Below are 14,257 nucleotides of genomic sequence, written 5' to 3' on the forward strand. Positions count from 1 at the left end.
GGCAGAGACTGTGTGTGCTCCAAACTCATGCAGAACAGTTGGGTGATACAGCAAAGGCATTGAAGTTTGTTATTTTCCAGAGAACAACTCTGTATTTTCACCACTGCCTCAATGCATGTCTTTTAGTATTTATATTAGAAGAATATGCTAGAATTGATCTGTTCATGCTTGTTGGTTCTTCCATGTGCCTTCATAGACCTACCCAGCATAGACCAATACATGTTCAGAAATACCATTTATATTTTTAATGCTTCACTTTTTTCTAGGTTACTTCAATAATTGAATAAAATGGTTGTTTTAAGTTTCCCTTTGGATTTAGGGTTTTAAATATTTAAGTTGTAGGGTAGGCTGGGGAGAAGCAGCAAGCGAGCCAGGAGCGAGCTGTTCATATGGCAGGACTTCAGCAAAAGAGGAATCCACAGGGCCTTTATGTAACACTCCCTTCCCAACACAAAGCCAAAGACAATGAAAAAGAAGAAGAAAAAGGCACATTTGCCAATTCCGAGCTAATCAAAACAATTTGTCTGTTTTCTCCAACTTCATTTATTTAAAGAAAAATGATAATTCAGTGGAAGTCAGAATTCAATTTCCTGTTTTCTTTCCAAACAGTAAAATAATACCATTTCAAACTGCATGCCAGAGTTGTACAGAGTTGTACATAGTTCCTAACTGTACTAAGTACACAAGAGACTAAAAGCTTTTATCCCTTCATCTCCCAACTTTCCCCAGTCTGTGGTCCGTCTTGGGATCAGCAATAATCGCCTGAACTGCTACGATGGCTTCGTTAATTTTTGTTTGCAGCTCTCGGAGCTCTTCTATATGCAGCAGTCGGAGAATTTGGGCAGCTTCATTGAGAACAGCATCTGGGTGAGGTGCAGAAAGAGAAGCTGTATCAAGCATTTTCATCTGACATAAGGGCCTAAGAAAAGTTTAGCCTAAGTTAAGAACAGCTTTCCCTGCTGCTAGACAGGGTGCTCTGCAAAACCTCGCTCAGCCAAGTTGGGTCAGTATGGAGCACTCTGAGTAGTAATTTAAGTGTACGTGGGGCAAAAGTGAAGCCAGACCAGTGGAGTCCCAGGTCATCTGGCCATTGCTTACAAAATAATCTATCAGGTCATGATAATCTATGAGATTTTGGGGTACATTAAGCAGCTCAAACAGAGGGAAGCAGCACAGAGGACCTCTGCTGGCAGAAGCAAGATTTACAAGACAACAGTAAGATAAATTCCTTCTGCTTGCAAACGTGGCTGCCATTAAAAGCTGTTATTTAAACACTACTCTGAAACAACATATTCCACCAGCTAAGATTTATGCTTTTTTTATTCCAAAACAAAATGCTCAGGAGTGCTCGTAAATAACAAACGAGGAGGGAGCAATTCTTTCCACGACAGGCTTTTTTTTTACTGTACGCATTATCTACGTATTTGACAGTAATATACTTCGTCAAAGGCAAACACCACTATTTAAAAGTAACATTAAGAGGGCTGCTTACCTCCCGTGTCGAAACCAAGAATGTGCTTTTCTAAAGCAACAGGCAAACCCTTTAAAAAGAAAAAAAAGCATCAGAAATGTCATTTGGCATGTTTGGAAAATAAGTAACGCAGCAGAGGACACTTGAGTTTTGTTTCTACGGACGTGTGTGACAACTTCACAAAGTCACCAACGCCGATTAAACAAGTGCCCTTGTGTCCCGAAATGTCAAACACAGAGCCTTAATAAAGAAAAATCTTCATGCTTAATAATCCCTCTACTTGTCGAGCAAACCCCATTGGATACACGCTGCCCACATTCAATCCTTAAAAGGCCAATACAGCAGGACTATGATGCACTCGATCCAGCAACATCGCTCTATGCACTAAAAACCCCACCAACTTGTACAAACCCGGCTGGCTGAGAAACTATGGTCCTAAAAGAGCTGCCAGCTCTCACAGCACCGGCTGATTCGAGAGTTGTAATAATTCTCTGTCATCAAGTTGAGTTTCTCAAGCACAGAACTTACACCCCAGAAGGATTTTTCTCATATGTTAAGCTTAAGAATAAAGCAAAACATTCAACTTTTCTAAACGCTTGGGCTATTGAGACAGTACAAGGAAAAATTTATTAGTGGTCATTTATAAGCATCGCTCTCTTTACCCTCTTCAGCTGCTAAACAATCCCTCACCACATTTCAACATGCACATAAAATTAGATTTAAACAATGCAAATCTTAGAATTTGCTTTTATTATACTACCTCTACCTTTTTTTTTTTCAGCATTTGCCTTGCATGGCAAAAACACTGAAGTTCAATACCATTTGTTTCTACAATGATGAGGCTGTAAACCTCCTAAACTACCAGGACTACTTCTGAGGGCTTTTAAAATTGTGTGTTGATCAAAACAACACAAACTAACTACAAAATGCTGCCTGCAACTACCTCTGCTTTCAAAAAGTGGTTCTTTTCCACGGCCTTTACAGTAAATATTAAAAATACACCTGCTTTCTTTGAATTTAAACAGTTTGTTGTTAAGAACTCACCTTCAAATAGATTCTAGCAATATCAGACCTCATACGTGTATTTTTGAGAAATCAGGTTTATGCTTAAGGCTACAAAGACCCCTTTGCCGCCCCTGTGTGTTCTCAGAGCCACAAATCATTGATTCAGTCTCTTCTTTTGTGTATGAACTTTCCGGGGCCACTGCAGGCAGCTCCAACACACAGGGACCACAATGGTACCCTCAGAGGTGGGATTCTGAGACACTCTGGTAGTGCAGCATCCCTCCCCCTGCTACCCCTATATTTTAGCTCCTTTTTGGCTGGTGGAAACTCTCTCTGACAGAGCAGATCAGCTTTTCCTGAGCCCCAGAGCAGGGGTCTCAGAGCAGGCACTGGGCTGTTGAGGCTCATTTGCACCTCAGCTTCCAACAGCGAGAGAAATCAAAAGCACCTTTAAATCCATAACTACATAGACTACTTCATTTCATAGCCTTATTCCCCCAAAATTTAATTCAAAACTGCTGCACAAAACACTTGCAATGGGCCTGACCACTGTAGTCATCTCCCCTGTAACTGGAGTGTCAACAGTAAAACAGATTCCATGAGAATGGGAAGAAAAAACAGTTTCCAGATTTCAGAGTAGGGGGAAAACGTGCCCACTTTGTTGTGCTTTCAAACCAACTTTGTTGTGCTTTCAAACATGTCCCAGAACAGCCTTTGGGAGCATCCTTAAAGTGATCCTGAAGGGGGTTTGTTGTACTTGATCCTGCCCAAGACAGGCTCAGCAGGCCAGGAAAGCCCAGGACAGGCTGCATGGCTGTCAGCGTAAATCTGAATCCTGTCTAGATACTGAGTACATGGAACTGCCGGCCGTTCGAAACACGATCTAAAATAAAATAAGTGACATGTCTTATCTTGAAAACTGTACCTTGACAACTCAACAAGAAAAATCTCATTTTATCTGGTACATTTAATCCACAAGCGCAGCAGTACAAGTTTCCTCAGCATAGTCCTCATACATATCCTTCACTTGGAGAACATTTCTGCATCTATTTTATCTTTTCCCCACTCTATCTTGGTATTTTCAAGAGTGTAACTCCTGACATTTTGTATATTAAGTCATCTGCCACGTAGCAGTCAGGAATTTATAACCGGTTTTCACATACAAAGTGTCACTGACTAGTATTTTGGCCATTAACAAGCCAGACAAAATCAGAAGCAGTTTGTTTTTCTTTTCCCATCCTGTGAGCCATCTATCCCCTCTGCTTTTAAGATTTCTTTTTCATTCACCTGGTATGATGCTGATGATCGCTGCTGGCACAGATAACACTGTTCCCCTCCCTGCCTTTTCTCCACCCCACTAAAAATTTGACATTCCTAATGAGAATAAACTCCCAATAATAATATCGATCACACGTTAGGCGATATTCCAGCCTATAACTTAACGATGCTCTGAGGATCTATTGAATACGAATTCTTTATTGTGGAAAAAAAATATCACCATCCCTTAAAGAAGCTCATTCTGCCAAACTCACAGAAAATCCCATTTTGATCCCTGCATGTCAGCTGTGCAGCTATGTAAACAACAACAAAAAGCAGCTTTTTGTTAACACTAGTTATAGAACCTAAAATGACTACAGTGGTCCCAGCTGCTTTCATATTTTCCTGCTCTTTTAAACATTTTTTTTTCGGATATACAAGACCAAAGCTTTGATTTAGTGTTCCAATGCTTCTGGCAATTACCGCACCACAATTAAGAGCACCTGCGATTGCCAATTAGTAAACACCATCGGCAGTGTTAGAATAAAGCAAGTGTGGACTGTTCTGAGCAGCTGCTGGAAGAGAGGAAGGGACTTGTAGTGTTTGACCAGGGACACATCTTTAGCAGGGACACATCCAAACGTGCACCTGCAAGAGATGTTGCCTTCCCATCCGTGCCCAAGACCCAGCGCCAGCAGACAGAAGAAAAGCTGGAGAACTAGGACGGTTAAGAAATTACAACCTGAAAAGGCCCAGTAATTCCCTGGAATATCTTACAAATATACAGCTTGTAGGTAGAAAATAATTCTGCAAATTCTGATATTTAAGTGCAGAAGTTTCCTTCACCATTCCTTTTAGAGGAAGGAGGAGTTGGAAGTCCAACATCCCATTCCTCAAACATGTATGAGGTGTATGTATGAAGCAAAACACTCCATACAAGGAACATTTCGACCTGTTAACGCAGCCAACGCTGCCAATTCCAAGAAAAAGCCACCTCGCACATTTCTTCTCGCTGAACAGCAAGAATAATCCTCTAGCAAATAAGAGAACAACTATCTACGTGATATATCGTACAGGTACATATATATGTATTCAACCAAAATAGAAAGAGCTTCATATACCCTCCATAATCCTCTGGTACTTTTAGAATCAGGACAGTGAAGATAAAGCAAGTTTCCACCCACCTCCTAATTGAGGTATTTAAACAGAACCGGTTTTGACCGAGATGACGGATATTTACGCCTACATTTCTTTACTCGATATGGAATAATTAACACCAGATATTGCAGCGTGTATACAAACCTCCTTGGACTGACTGGCCTTCGCTATGGCATCCTGCGTCAAGCGCTCTTGAACCAAAATGCGAATTGCCTGCGAAAGAAACATTTAAAGGCGAGAGTAATTAATTTATGTCTTGATACATTTCTCAGCAGTTCCAAGGGAAAAGGAGCCAACATTATAACCTGGCATAACCTCAAATCCACAGTTTCGCGAAAGACTCTTTGGAAAACTCTCTCAGACCTTAAACCTTTTCAAATAGCACTATTCTTTGCAAGGAGTGTCTCACACAGGTGGAGTCTCTTGGGCTGTGGGAAGGCAGCTGAACTAGAAGAGACAAGGACATCACTATTAATTTCAGCCACGACTGGGCTGCAGCAAAACAGCTTCTACAAGGAAGAAAATCCTGCTATCGGCATCCTTTAGTAGGTGCTGAACCATCTTCCACAAGCAGAGAAACCAGGAGCAAGGTTTTAAAATGACCGAGAGCAAAAAGGAATTATTTTTAGACAGGAACAAGAACAGCCTTGATTTTAACAATCCTGCTGCTCATCTGTTTCTACTGGCTCCAGTACATAGCATGAAATCGTATCGGAGCTACCAGTTACTGATACCTACAGCTGTAAATGCCTCTAAAAATAACGGAAGCAATACTTCCACCAGCAAGAACTGGGTCTGTCAAACATACTCCTCAGACTTTCCCTGATGAGCAGCCAAATGTGACAGAAGCAGCCTTACTGCTTCATGTTTCTCCCCCAGGATTTCTCTCTCTGTTTTGGGCATGATTAAAGTCAAGATGATACTAGAAAGCTGCCACTGAATATTCCAGAAATCTTTCTAACTGAAGGGAGTAGCCTGGACAAAAGAGTGAGCTGATGAGGAGTTTAAATACCAGCAATGAAACCAGACCCTGTATAAGAGAGTTTTGAGTGCCTTTTGCGTTAGAAAAAGGATATCCAGCTGGGTTGCAGAGATGCTTTCTGATCAACTTGCCAGATTTAAATTAATAAAATGGGACTTCAAATATCTCTCTGCTCACTCTGGCCACATGCCTGTGGCACATTTGCATCCTTTGGCCTTCCCTAAGCATCCACTCCTGATTGTTCGAGCTTGAACAGGGATCATAAATTCTATGCATGCGCACTGCAAACCTGCTTGTTGTGGTGCAGAATTAATAGTTTCACTGACACATTCTAATAGCATCAAACTCTGAAAACTAGCAGTGCCGTTGTTCATGTGAGTTGCCATTGCAGGAATCTATTCTCACTGTAATTAAAAACAAGAAAATTCAGGCTGGTGGTTTTATCCAACCACTTCTATCTGAAAGAAGTGAGACCAGAAATGTCGAAACAGTGACAAATATAAATAAATTTATGCAGACAACATATTCTGTTTTCTCTTTGAGTTGCTAGTGCCAATCTAATAAAGTTTGCTCAGCCTCAAGACAATCCTGTAAGGAATTCTGTCTAATAAGGGCTGAGCTCATCCTGCAGATCCTCAGCATCACCATCCACGGGTCACTTCTCTACCTGATATCCCTTTTTCACTGTTTTTTGTAGGGTTTGAGGTTTTCTTTTTTGGTAAGGGCTTGATATAAGAGATCTTCACTGCTCTTTAAAAATTGGTGAAGGATTTGAAGGCTATTTTGGGGAGGCAAAGGGGGTTATCATATGGGAGAGAATGAGAAAATGGCTGATGGGATAACTGCAGGCTGATAATTCCTTAGGAGACCAAGCTAACGTGATAATATTGTTCAAATATACCTGCTATAGACTGACAGACACTATATAAATTTCAATACCCACAGCATTTAGTTTCTCTAAAATAAGTTTAGCAAATATCACAGCTACTGCAATGAATGGGCCTCATTGCTTTTTTCAGTGAAATGAGTTTATTTTGGTGCCAAACAAAACTAAGCTTATTTCCACATTATGACATGGTCAAGCAGGAACTCAGGATTGCTGCAGTCTCAGTAAATACAGTACAGGTTCAACCCAGGATTTACAGATAACTACGGAATCCATCTCCAAGTCAGAAATTTTCTCCAAGTCGTATAATAGATGCTTTAGAAAAATAACTTGCCTGATTACTGCCTTTAAAAGCCACGATGAGTTGACTAAATTAAACTGACTTCAGTAACGACAAGGAGTAAACAGTTCATAGGACCAAAAGTCAGGAAGAGGTAGCTGTTAACTGTGGCACCTCCCTCGGTTGGTTGTTTTAATACATCCTTTGCCTCAGCCTCTACTTTCGCAAGTTTTTCTTCACTTCTAGCACTGGAATACAATATTTTCCTTTGATTATGTTCCTCAATATTTCTGAGGTTGATTAAAAACACAGAAAGCAGGACTTCAGCTAAGCTAGAGCATTTCAAAGTCTGAGCAACAGTTTTCAGTGTTGAAATTTCAGGAACTCAGCTACAATTGAACTATTTACCAACTATCCCTGCATTAATTTCCGTGATTTATATTCTAGGTTCTTATCTGCTTGAAGAGGCACATACAGGATGAGTTTTACTTTCTATTTGTGCCTGAAAAGTCATAGTAATCAGTAACTCTGCACCACAAGCTATTACATATGTCCCAGCCACTGGGGAAAAGAAGGAGGAAAGGAAGTCTGAAACTCACCTTAAGCATTACCAAGTAATCATCATGTCGCTGAATTTGAAGCAGATTAGCTAAAGCCATCACTCCAGCCTTGAAATCAGGATTATTCACTGTAAAAACAATCATTAAAAATATATAGTAGTTTAACTGTCTCCAAAAGATAGACTTGGCTTCCTGACTCCACAGTATCGGATCACTGTCTTTTTGTAAAAGGAGCAATGGGAAAAGACTTGGGGGATTTATGACTCATTTTAGCAGCTATTTTCCACCATTTCCACTTATTGTCAATGTGCCTGGCAGTCAAAAAAAAAAATCAGAATTATTATGAGAGAGGTACAGCTGGGGAAGACAATGCCAGCATATAATATATTATAGTATTGAGGTAAACAGCCTGCCATCATATTTCCTTTGCTGTTTTTTTAATACATGGTAAAAAGGCCTCTTGCTATTTCCCCCTGACAGTAAATACTCATGTTTTACAGAGCTCCCTAATAAATACTCTTCAGCTGTTTCCTCATTGCCTGATGTTAAGAGCCCTCCCAGCTTACTCACATCTGCTCAAGTCTCTGGGCACCTCATTCTTTTTCCCCAACAAGAAAAAATTCCACATCACTGCACATCCAGATACCTGGGATTCACACGGTAGTTCCTCCCTCCTTTAGTAGGAATGCAGACAAGTGCAAACAACTCCAAGTAACTTTTTAAACACTCTTCACAGAGAGGCAGTTTGACCCAGCTGTACAATCATATACAAACCCTGCATTCCTAAAGCTTTAGATGAGGCGTTAAAAAGTTTAACAGCTTAAAATTAACGTATGATGCATCCATACCATCGGTTGCTGCACACTTACCATCCAAGTTAATCAGTGGTTCTGCATTTTTGGCCGTATTGTCAGTATTTTTAGCACCATCAGGGGTAGAATCCTTATACTTGTCAGCTGTTAAATGAAAAAGCAAATAAGAACATCATTAGAGCCAATGACAAAAAGCTTAGCACCAAGCTGTAGTTTGCCATAGCTGTATTTTTGGGGTGTGGTAATTGCCCAAGAACCTTCTGGGCTTATATTTTGAAGCTCCTTGCTAATGCTGCTCCAGTGAGCTCCCATCTGTGGAGAGCTCTGCTGTCCCAGAGCAGCTCCACACTTATGTAGGGTATTACGCTCTTGATTAAGGCTCTTCCTACATCTCAGAGGGCTGAACAAGCTGCACCTCATAATTCCATCACTTTTAAAATCCATCAGTTCAACGAGCATTGGCCTTCTGCCTCCACCAGCAGCCTACATAGAACTACAGATTGAAGTTGGTTCTGACCAGTGAGCAAAACGTTTCCAGTGAAGGCTTCATTTTATAGACTGCAAAATTAATGTACAAGCAACACAGGGGTCTTTCAAGCCTTTTGAGGACGGGACCTCCTGGCCTCTCTGTCTTCACATAGCCCTCAGTCCCAGGCAGTTCATTTTCTCCATCATGAAGGACTGAGGACCAGCACTAGAGATTTCAAGTATTTACTAATATATCCTGTCCTTGTCTCAGGCAGAGCTCAGCCCTGCAGGAATTAAAGGTAATGGAAAACTGTATTTTGGCTGTTATGTTTGCCACCAGTAATTACATTTGTATCTGCACCCTCACTATATGGAAATGAAACTGCTGCTGACTGTTGAGATTTAGCTCAACTTTTTTCATGACCTTGCCCTAGTTCCCAAGGGTTCAGGATCTACTCCCTGTAAAACAAGGGTCTAAAAATAACTTATTTGAATAAATGTAGTACTAAAGAAAATGCATTTAATACCCTTTAGAGTAAGCTCTCATAAAAGCAATCCCACAGGGAGAAGGGTATAAATATACAAAGGGTTTGGCTATATCCAGAAATAAAGTAATAAAAGCAAGTGTGCTACTGCACCATCCCACAGGAGCTGAGGAGAATCACTTCACATCTGAATATAGTGCAAAACCAAGCAGATGAAACTGTATTTAAGAAAACGTATATACTTTTGGCATTGTCTTAAGTTTGACAAAAACTTCATGAAATTAAATAGAAAACCATGCTTCTATATTTTGAAATATTAAGTAAGTTCAATCATACCATTATCTCCATACTCGAGCCTAACCGCTAAGCCAAGAAGCCAGTCCACTGTTTCTTGTCGTTCTTGTATTTTGAAAGGACAGTTTACATCTTTCATATACTGAGGAGCAGAAAGAGGAGAAAACAAACAGATGTTATTGGCCTGTATGATTAGCTAGGAGCAGAGAACTGTTCTGTAAATAGTTACAAAGATAGTCATTAACAAGAAGCATCACTTTGAAATGTTCTGCTGTGGCATCTGATCCATCTGAGGCATTTTAGAGTGTTCCAATCCACTGCTAACTTGAGTCTGAGTTTTTTTTTAATAAATGCTTTTTATTAAATGTTATTCACATTATTGTCAGACTGCAACCAGAGAAAGCAAACATACTGTGTAAAGTGAACAGAGAGCAAAGAAAGGGGTAAGTGGAGGCAAGGGAAAGGGCAGAGAACAAATTACAGCCTAAACTTCCCATCTAAAGCAGGAAGGAGGAACACTGCTACCTAAGGCTTCCATAATACCAATACTGGGGTATGACACTGCCTTTAAACCACCTGGGCAAAAATCAGAGGGTTCTGAGGAGCAGCAAAAATAATTTTCCCTTTCTTAGGGATTCTGTACAATGGGAGATGGGACATCATCTCTGCTCTTCTGCAGCAGAATACAGGACCCAGCCCAACCTGCTGCCAAGAGTCCCAAAGCCCAGGACACAGTGACATTCTGCTGTGTCCCTTCTCTGGAGGGAGAGAAGTGCCACACAGTCTCCGTTCCAGCAGCACAGGAGGGAAAGGGCACCAGAGACTGGAGAGCAGGAGCAGAGAGGAATTCCCTGGCAGACATGCAGAGACGCACAGTCTGGCCAAGCCAAGACGGACACCACTGACACCCCAACAGCACCAGCAGCCAGTAATTCTAACGCCACGTACATTTCTGTGTATCAGAAAATGTTTCTGTAGGTGGTATCAGAATACTTAGGGCTCCCCCCTGCAAAGCATGAGCACTGCAACCCCAGTCAGTCCTCCTGGGCAGTGGGCAAGGCAATATGTTCCATGGGGAAGAAAAAGGTGAGATGAATGGGCATCGAGCACTATGGAGCAGCATGTTCAGCTCCTCACAGGGCTGTTTGGAGAGAAAGGAGATGGGAACCAAGCAGGAAAGCTCAACAGCAACTCAAAATGCTCCCAAGTGATGGCTGCTTGCCATGCTCTCTGTTAGCAGCGGAAAATCATCTCTCTGAAAAAACAGGAAGTGCAGAGATGAGCTGCAGTAGCTTTCTTCCACACACTTGCAAAGCCTACAAGTGCATTAGCCTGATCCATTTTCCCTTTGGTACAATAGCAGCATTAATGTAGAAGTTGTTCATTTGTAGTCAATTTTCCTTCTACTTCAAGAGCTGAATCAAATCAGGCAAGAACCAGATTAGGATGGATACCAGCTATTGCAAAACCACAGCTGAGTGAAAATTATGTGTAAAGTATGCTATCATCTTAACTCCTACAGCTTGGCTTCAATAATATATTTAAATTCCTGGAAATGTAAAAGTTCAGAGACAGGACAAATATTCAGAGTCATTTACATTCAATAACTACAGCAGCTATTAATCATTATTTACATAAGACACCTTCATAATTTAAAATTGTGTTTGAAACAACAAGATACCTTTTCGAACGATTTGGGCCAGTCATCGCTGTGTATGTTTCTTAAATTCCCTCGGTCTTCAATCTTGTAATGTCTGATTTTCTGGTCTTCGAGCCACACAATAAAATTTCTGAATTCTGTTTCATCTGTTAGGAAAAGTAAACACAGCAAGAATTAACCGATATCTTAAGGGCAAAACTCCAATTCATACAAATACTGGTACCCTCAAGCACTTTCATATTTTACCATAAAGAAAGATTTATCTAACACTAAAATCATGTATTCCAGGATAACCTCTGACCGAAACTCAACACTGACTGTTTTCTATTTTTCGAGTCACTTTGAATTGGCTATGGTTGACTGACTACACTAAAAGGCATCAACCAACCGACTGTTTTTATTGGGAATACAGTTATATTAAGCGAAGAAGGAAAGGTGAAACAACGACAGAGAAATTCAGTTCCTGACTCTGTTATCTGGACAAACACGTTACATGCAGCAGTAACCCCCCGTCTCTTCTAAAAAGCAATACATACATCTCAGGACTGTGCAAAGGCATTTTCTTCCTCCACTGTTGACTCAACTTTTTTTTGGCTGTTGACCCAACACCTCATTATTTGGGAGCTGGAATTCCACAATACAAAGACTGAGGTCCAAACAAAGCTATTCGTACTGCACAAAGCAATTAGTCTGCACCTGCGCTTCAGTGACAGAATTAATTTCTGGACACAGCCCCAGGATTTCACTGGCATCTCAAAAACCAGCTGTGATATTTGGGATTTGGATGAGTTTAAAAATCCTGAGTTAATGAGTTTAATATCCTCCTACATCCCAGAGTGGGGGAAGCACAGCATTTTTGCCCATCAGGGATAAGAACGATACATCTGCTTCTAAAAAAGTGTCTTCTAAGTGATATAAGCGCCCTACTTTCGTCAAATGTGTTGTAATAAACAGAGACGCAGTCACAACACAGGTCAATAAGATATTTTAAAACCTCTACACTGCCAAAATGAACCTTTAAGCAAGAAAAAAATGTTAAATATAAGGAACTTAAGACTCGCAATACAAGAAGATTCTGGTAAACAACATCTCTTTAAAGAGAAGCAGTGAAGAAAGAACAACCTATCAAAAGGATGACCTGAAGCCTACAATTGATCACACTGGAAAAATACAATTGTTACAGGGTGCTTTCTAGCAAGTCTAAAAAAAGTGTTGCAAAAAAAAAATAAATAAAAAATAAAAATCAAATATCAAAGTATTCATATGTATCAGCATGTTAGAAAGTTGATCTAATCATGTTCCTAGACTACTCTTTGTGCGCAGGCACCAGGCTCCAGGCAGGTTAACACTCCAGCTGAGGAAGTTTTCTGCGTCACAAGTGTCTCCTGTCCCTTGCATTACATAAACCACAACTCTTCATGGGAGGAGGCCAAGAACAACAGCAACATTGTCCACGCCTGGATCACATCTCTGCTTTTGCTCTATTCCCAAACAACACTCAAAGAACCACCTAATCTGGGCAACTGCTGCTATCATATTGTGGTTTGGGTTGGAAAGAACCCTAAATATCACCTAGTTCCAATCCCCTGCCATGAGCAGGGACATCTTCACCAGCTCAGGTTGCTCAGAGCCCCGTCCAGCCTGGCCTGGGATGTCTCCAGGGATGGTTCATCCACCACCTCTCTGCCCAACCTGGGCCAGGCTCTCACCACCCTCAAGGCCAACAATTTATTCCTTGTGTCCAGCCTGAATCTCCCTTCTTTAGCTGAAAACCATCACGCCTTGTCCTATTGCAACAGGCCCTGCTGAAAAGTCTGTCCCCATCTTTCTTATTAGCCCCTTTTAAGTACAGAAAGGCCACAACAGGATCTCCACAGAGCTTGCTTTTTCGAGGCTGAACACCCCAACTCTCCCAGCCTGTCCTCCCACCAGAGCTGTTCCAGCCTCGGACCATTTCTGTGGCTCCTCGGGCCCCCTCTCAACAGCCATCACCCCTTGTCCTATCACAACAGGCCCTGCTAAAAAGTCCCTCTCCAGCTTTCCTGCAGGTTCCCTTCAAGGTCCCGGTTTTCCTGGCCTCAGCCGGGATTCTCCCCGAACCCCGCGCTCCGAGCCCAGAGCTGCCCTCCCGCCCAGGGCCCAGCGGACCCGTCCGGCCTCGACCCGCCTTCCCCGGGAACTCCCTCCGGGAGACACGAGAGGGTGAAAGGCGGGAGATTTCCGAAGCGCTCGAGGGGAGGGGTCGGCGGGGAAAGGCCCGAAAGGGGCCCTGAGGGGAGGGCAGAGGGGGGCCCGGGGCCGTCGGTCCGTGAGGAGACGGGCGGGAAAGTGACAGCGCAGCGGCCCCGCGGAGGTTCGCCGCAGCCGCTCACCCCTGCAGTTGAAGCCGGCCGGGTTGTGGTAGTCGAGCGCCGAGAGCTTGCGGCGGAACATGGTGCCGGTGCCGCCGGCGGAGCCTCCGCTGACGGGCCAGGCTCAGCCACTCGTCTCGCTCAGGCCGAGCCGACGGGAAGGACCACCCCACCGCCGAGATCTCTGCTCACCCATTGGCCAGCACTCTTCGAGCGGCAGCGTGTATGACCAATCAGAGCGCGGACAGGACTGCCGGGAAGGGAAGAGGCCCTCCGTCTAGTTTTATTGACACGCCGGCGGGCAGAGAGCGGCAGGGGGCGGGGCCTAGGGCAGGGGGCGGGGCCTAGGGCAGGGGGCGGGGCCTAGGGCAGGGGGCGGGGCCTGGGCCCGGCCGGGGTTGGCAGCAGCGCGCAGGTGTTCGGTGCGAACTGGGTTGTACTGGGAGCGCTCGGGAGCATTGTGTAGTACAGGGGAGCACAGGGCTGCACTGGGGAGCCCTGGACAGCACTGGGGAGCATTAATTCTACTGGGCAGCAGTGGGCTGTACTGGGGAGCACTGGGCAGCACTGACCTGTACTGAGAAGCAC

The 14,257-nt window shown here is 43.0% G+C and overlaps 1 protein-coding gene across 1 annotated transcript; it reads right to left on the minus strand.

Annotated features, from left to right (window-relative positions):
• Positions 1-503: 503 nt before the first annotated feature.
• RTRAF (RNA transcription, translation and transport factor) lies at positions 504-13,890 on the minus strand. The gene is made up of 8 exons (XM_080345823.1): positions 13,691-13,890; positions 11,340-11,464; positions 9,701-9,800; positions 8,469-8,555; positions 7,639-7,727; positions 5,036-5,104; positions 1,493-1,541; positions 504-863 (listed from the first exon to the last, which is right to left on the minus strand). Exons 1-8 carry the CDS (start codon positions 13,749-13,751, stop codon positions 709-711), a joined length of 735 nt encoding a protein of 244 aa, XP_080201949.1. The 5' UTR covers positions 13,752-13,890; the 3' UTR covers positions 504-708.
• Between the last annotated feature and the right edge of the window lie 367 nt (positions 13,891-14,257).

The sequence above is a fragment of the Nesoenas mayeri genome (genome assembly GCF_963082525.1).
Source record: "Nesoenas mayeri genome assembly, chromosome: 5".
Classification (NCBI taxonomy): domain Eukaryota; kingdom Metazoa; phylum Chordata; class Aves; order Columbiformes; family Columbidae; genus Nesoenas; species Nesoenas mayeri.

Bases quoted from the DNA above. Each gene is read 5' to 3' on its own strand.
- RTRAF (XM_080345823.1), bottom strand. From the start codon at position 13,751: ATGTTCCGCCGCAAGCTCTCGGCGCTCGACTACCACAACCCGGCCGGC. The intron at 11,465-13,690 runs GTGAGCGGCTGC...TTTTCCTAACAG, and splicing joins GGCCGGCTTCAACTGCAGGG to ATGAAACAGAATTCAGAAAT. The intron at 5,105-7,638 runs GTGAGTTTCAGA...TTTCTTTCGCAG, and splicing joins ATTACTTGGTAATGCTTAAG to GCAATTCGCATTTTGGTTCA.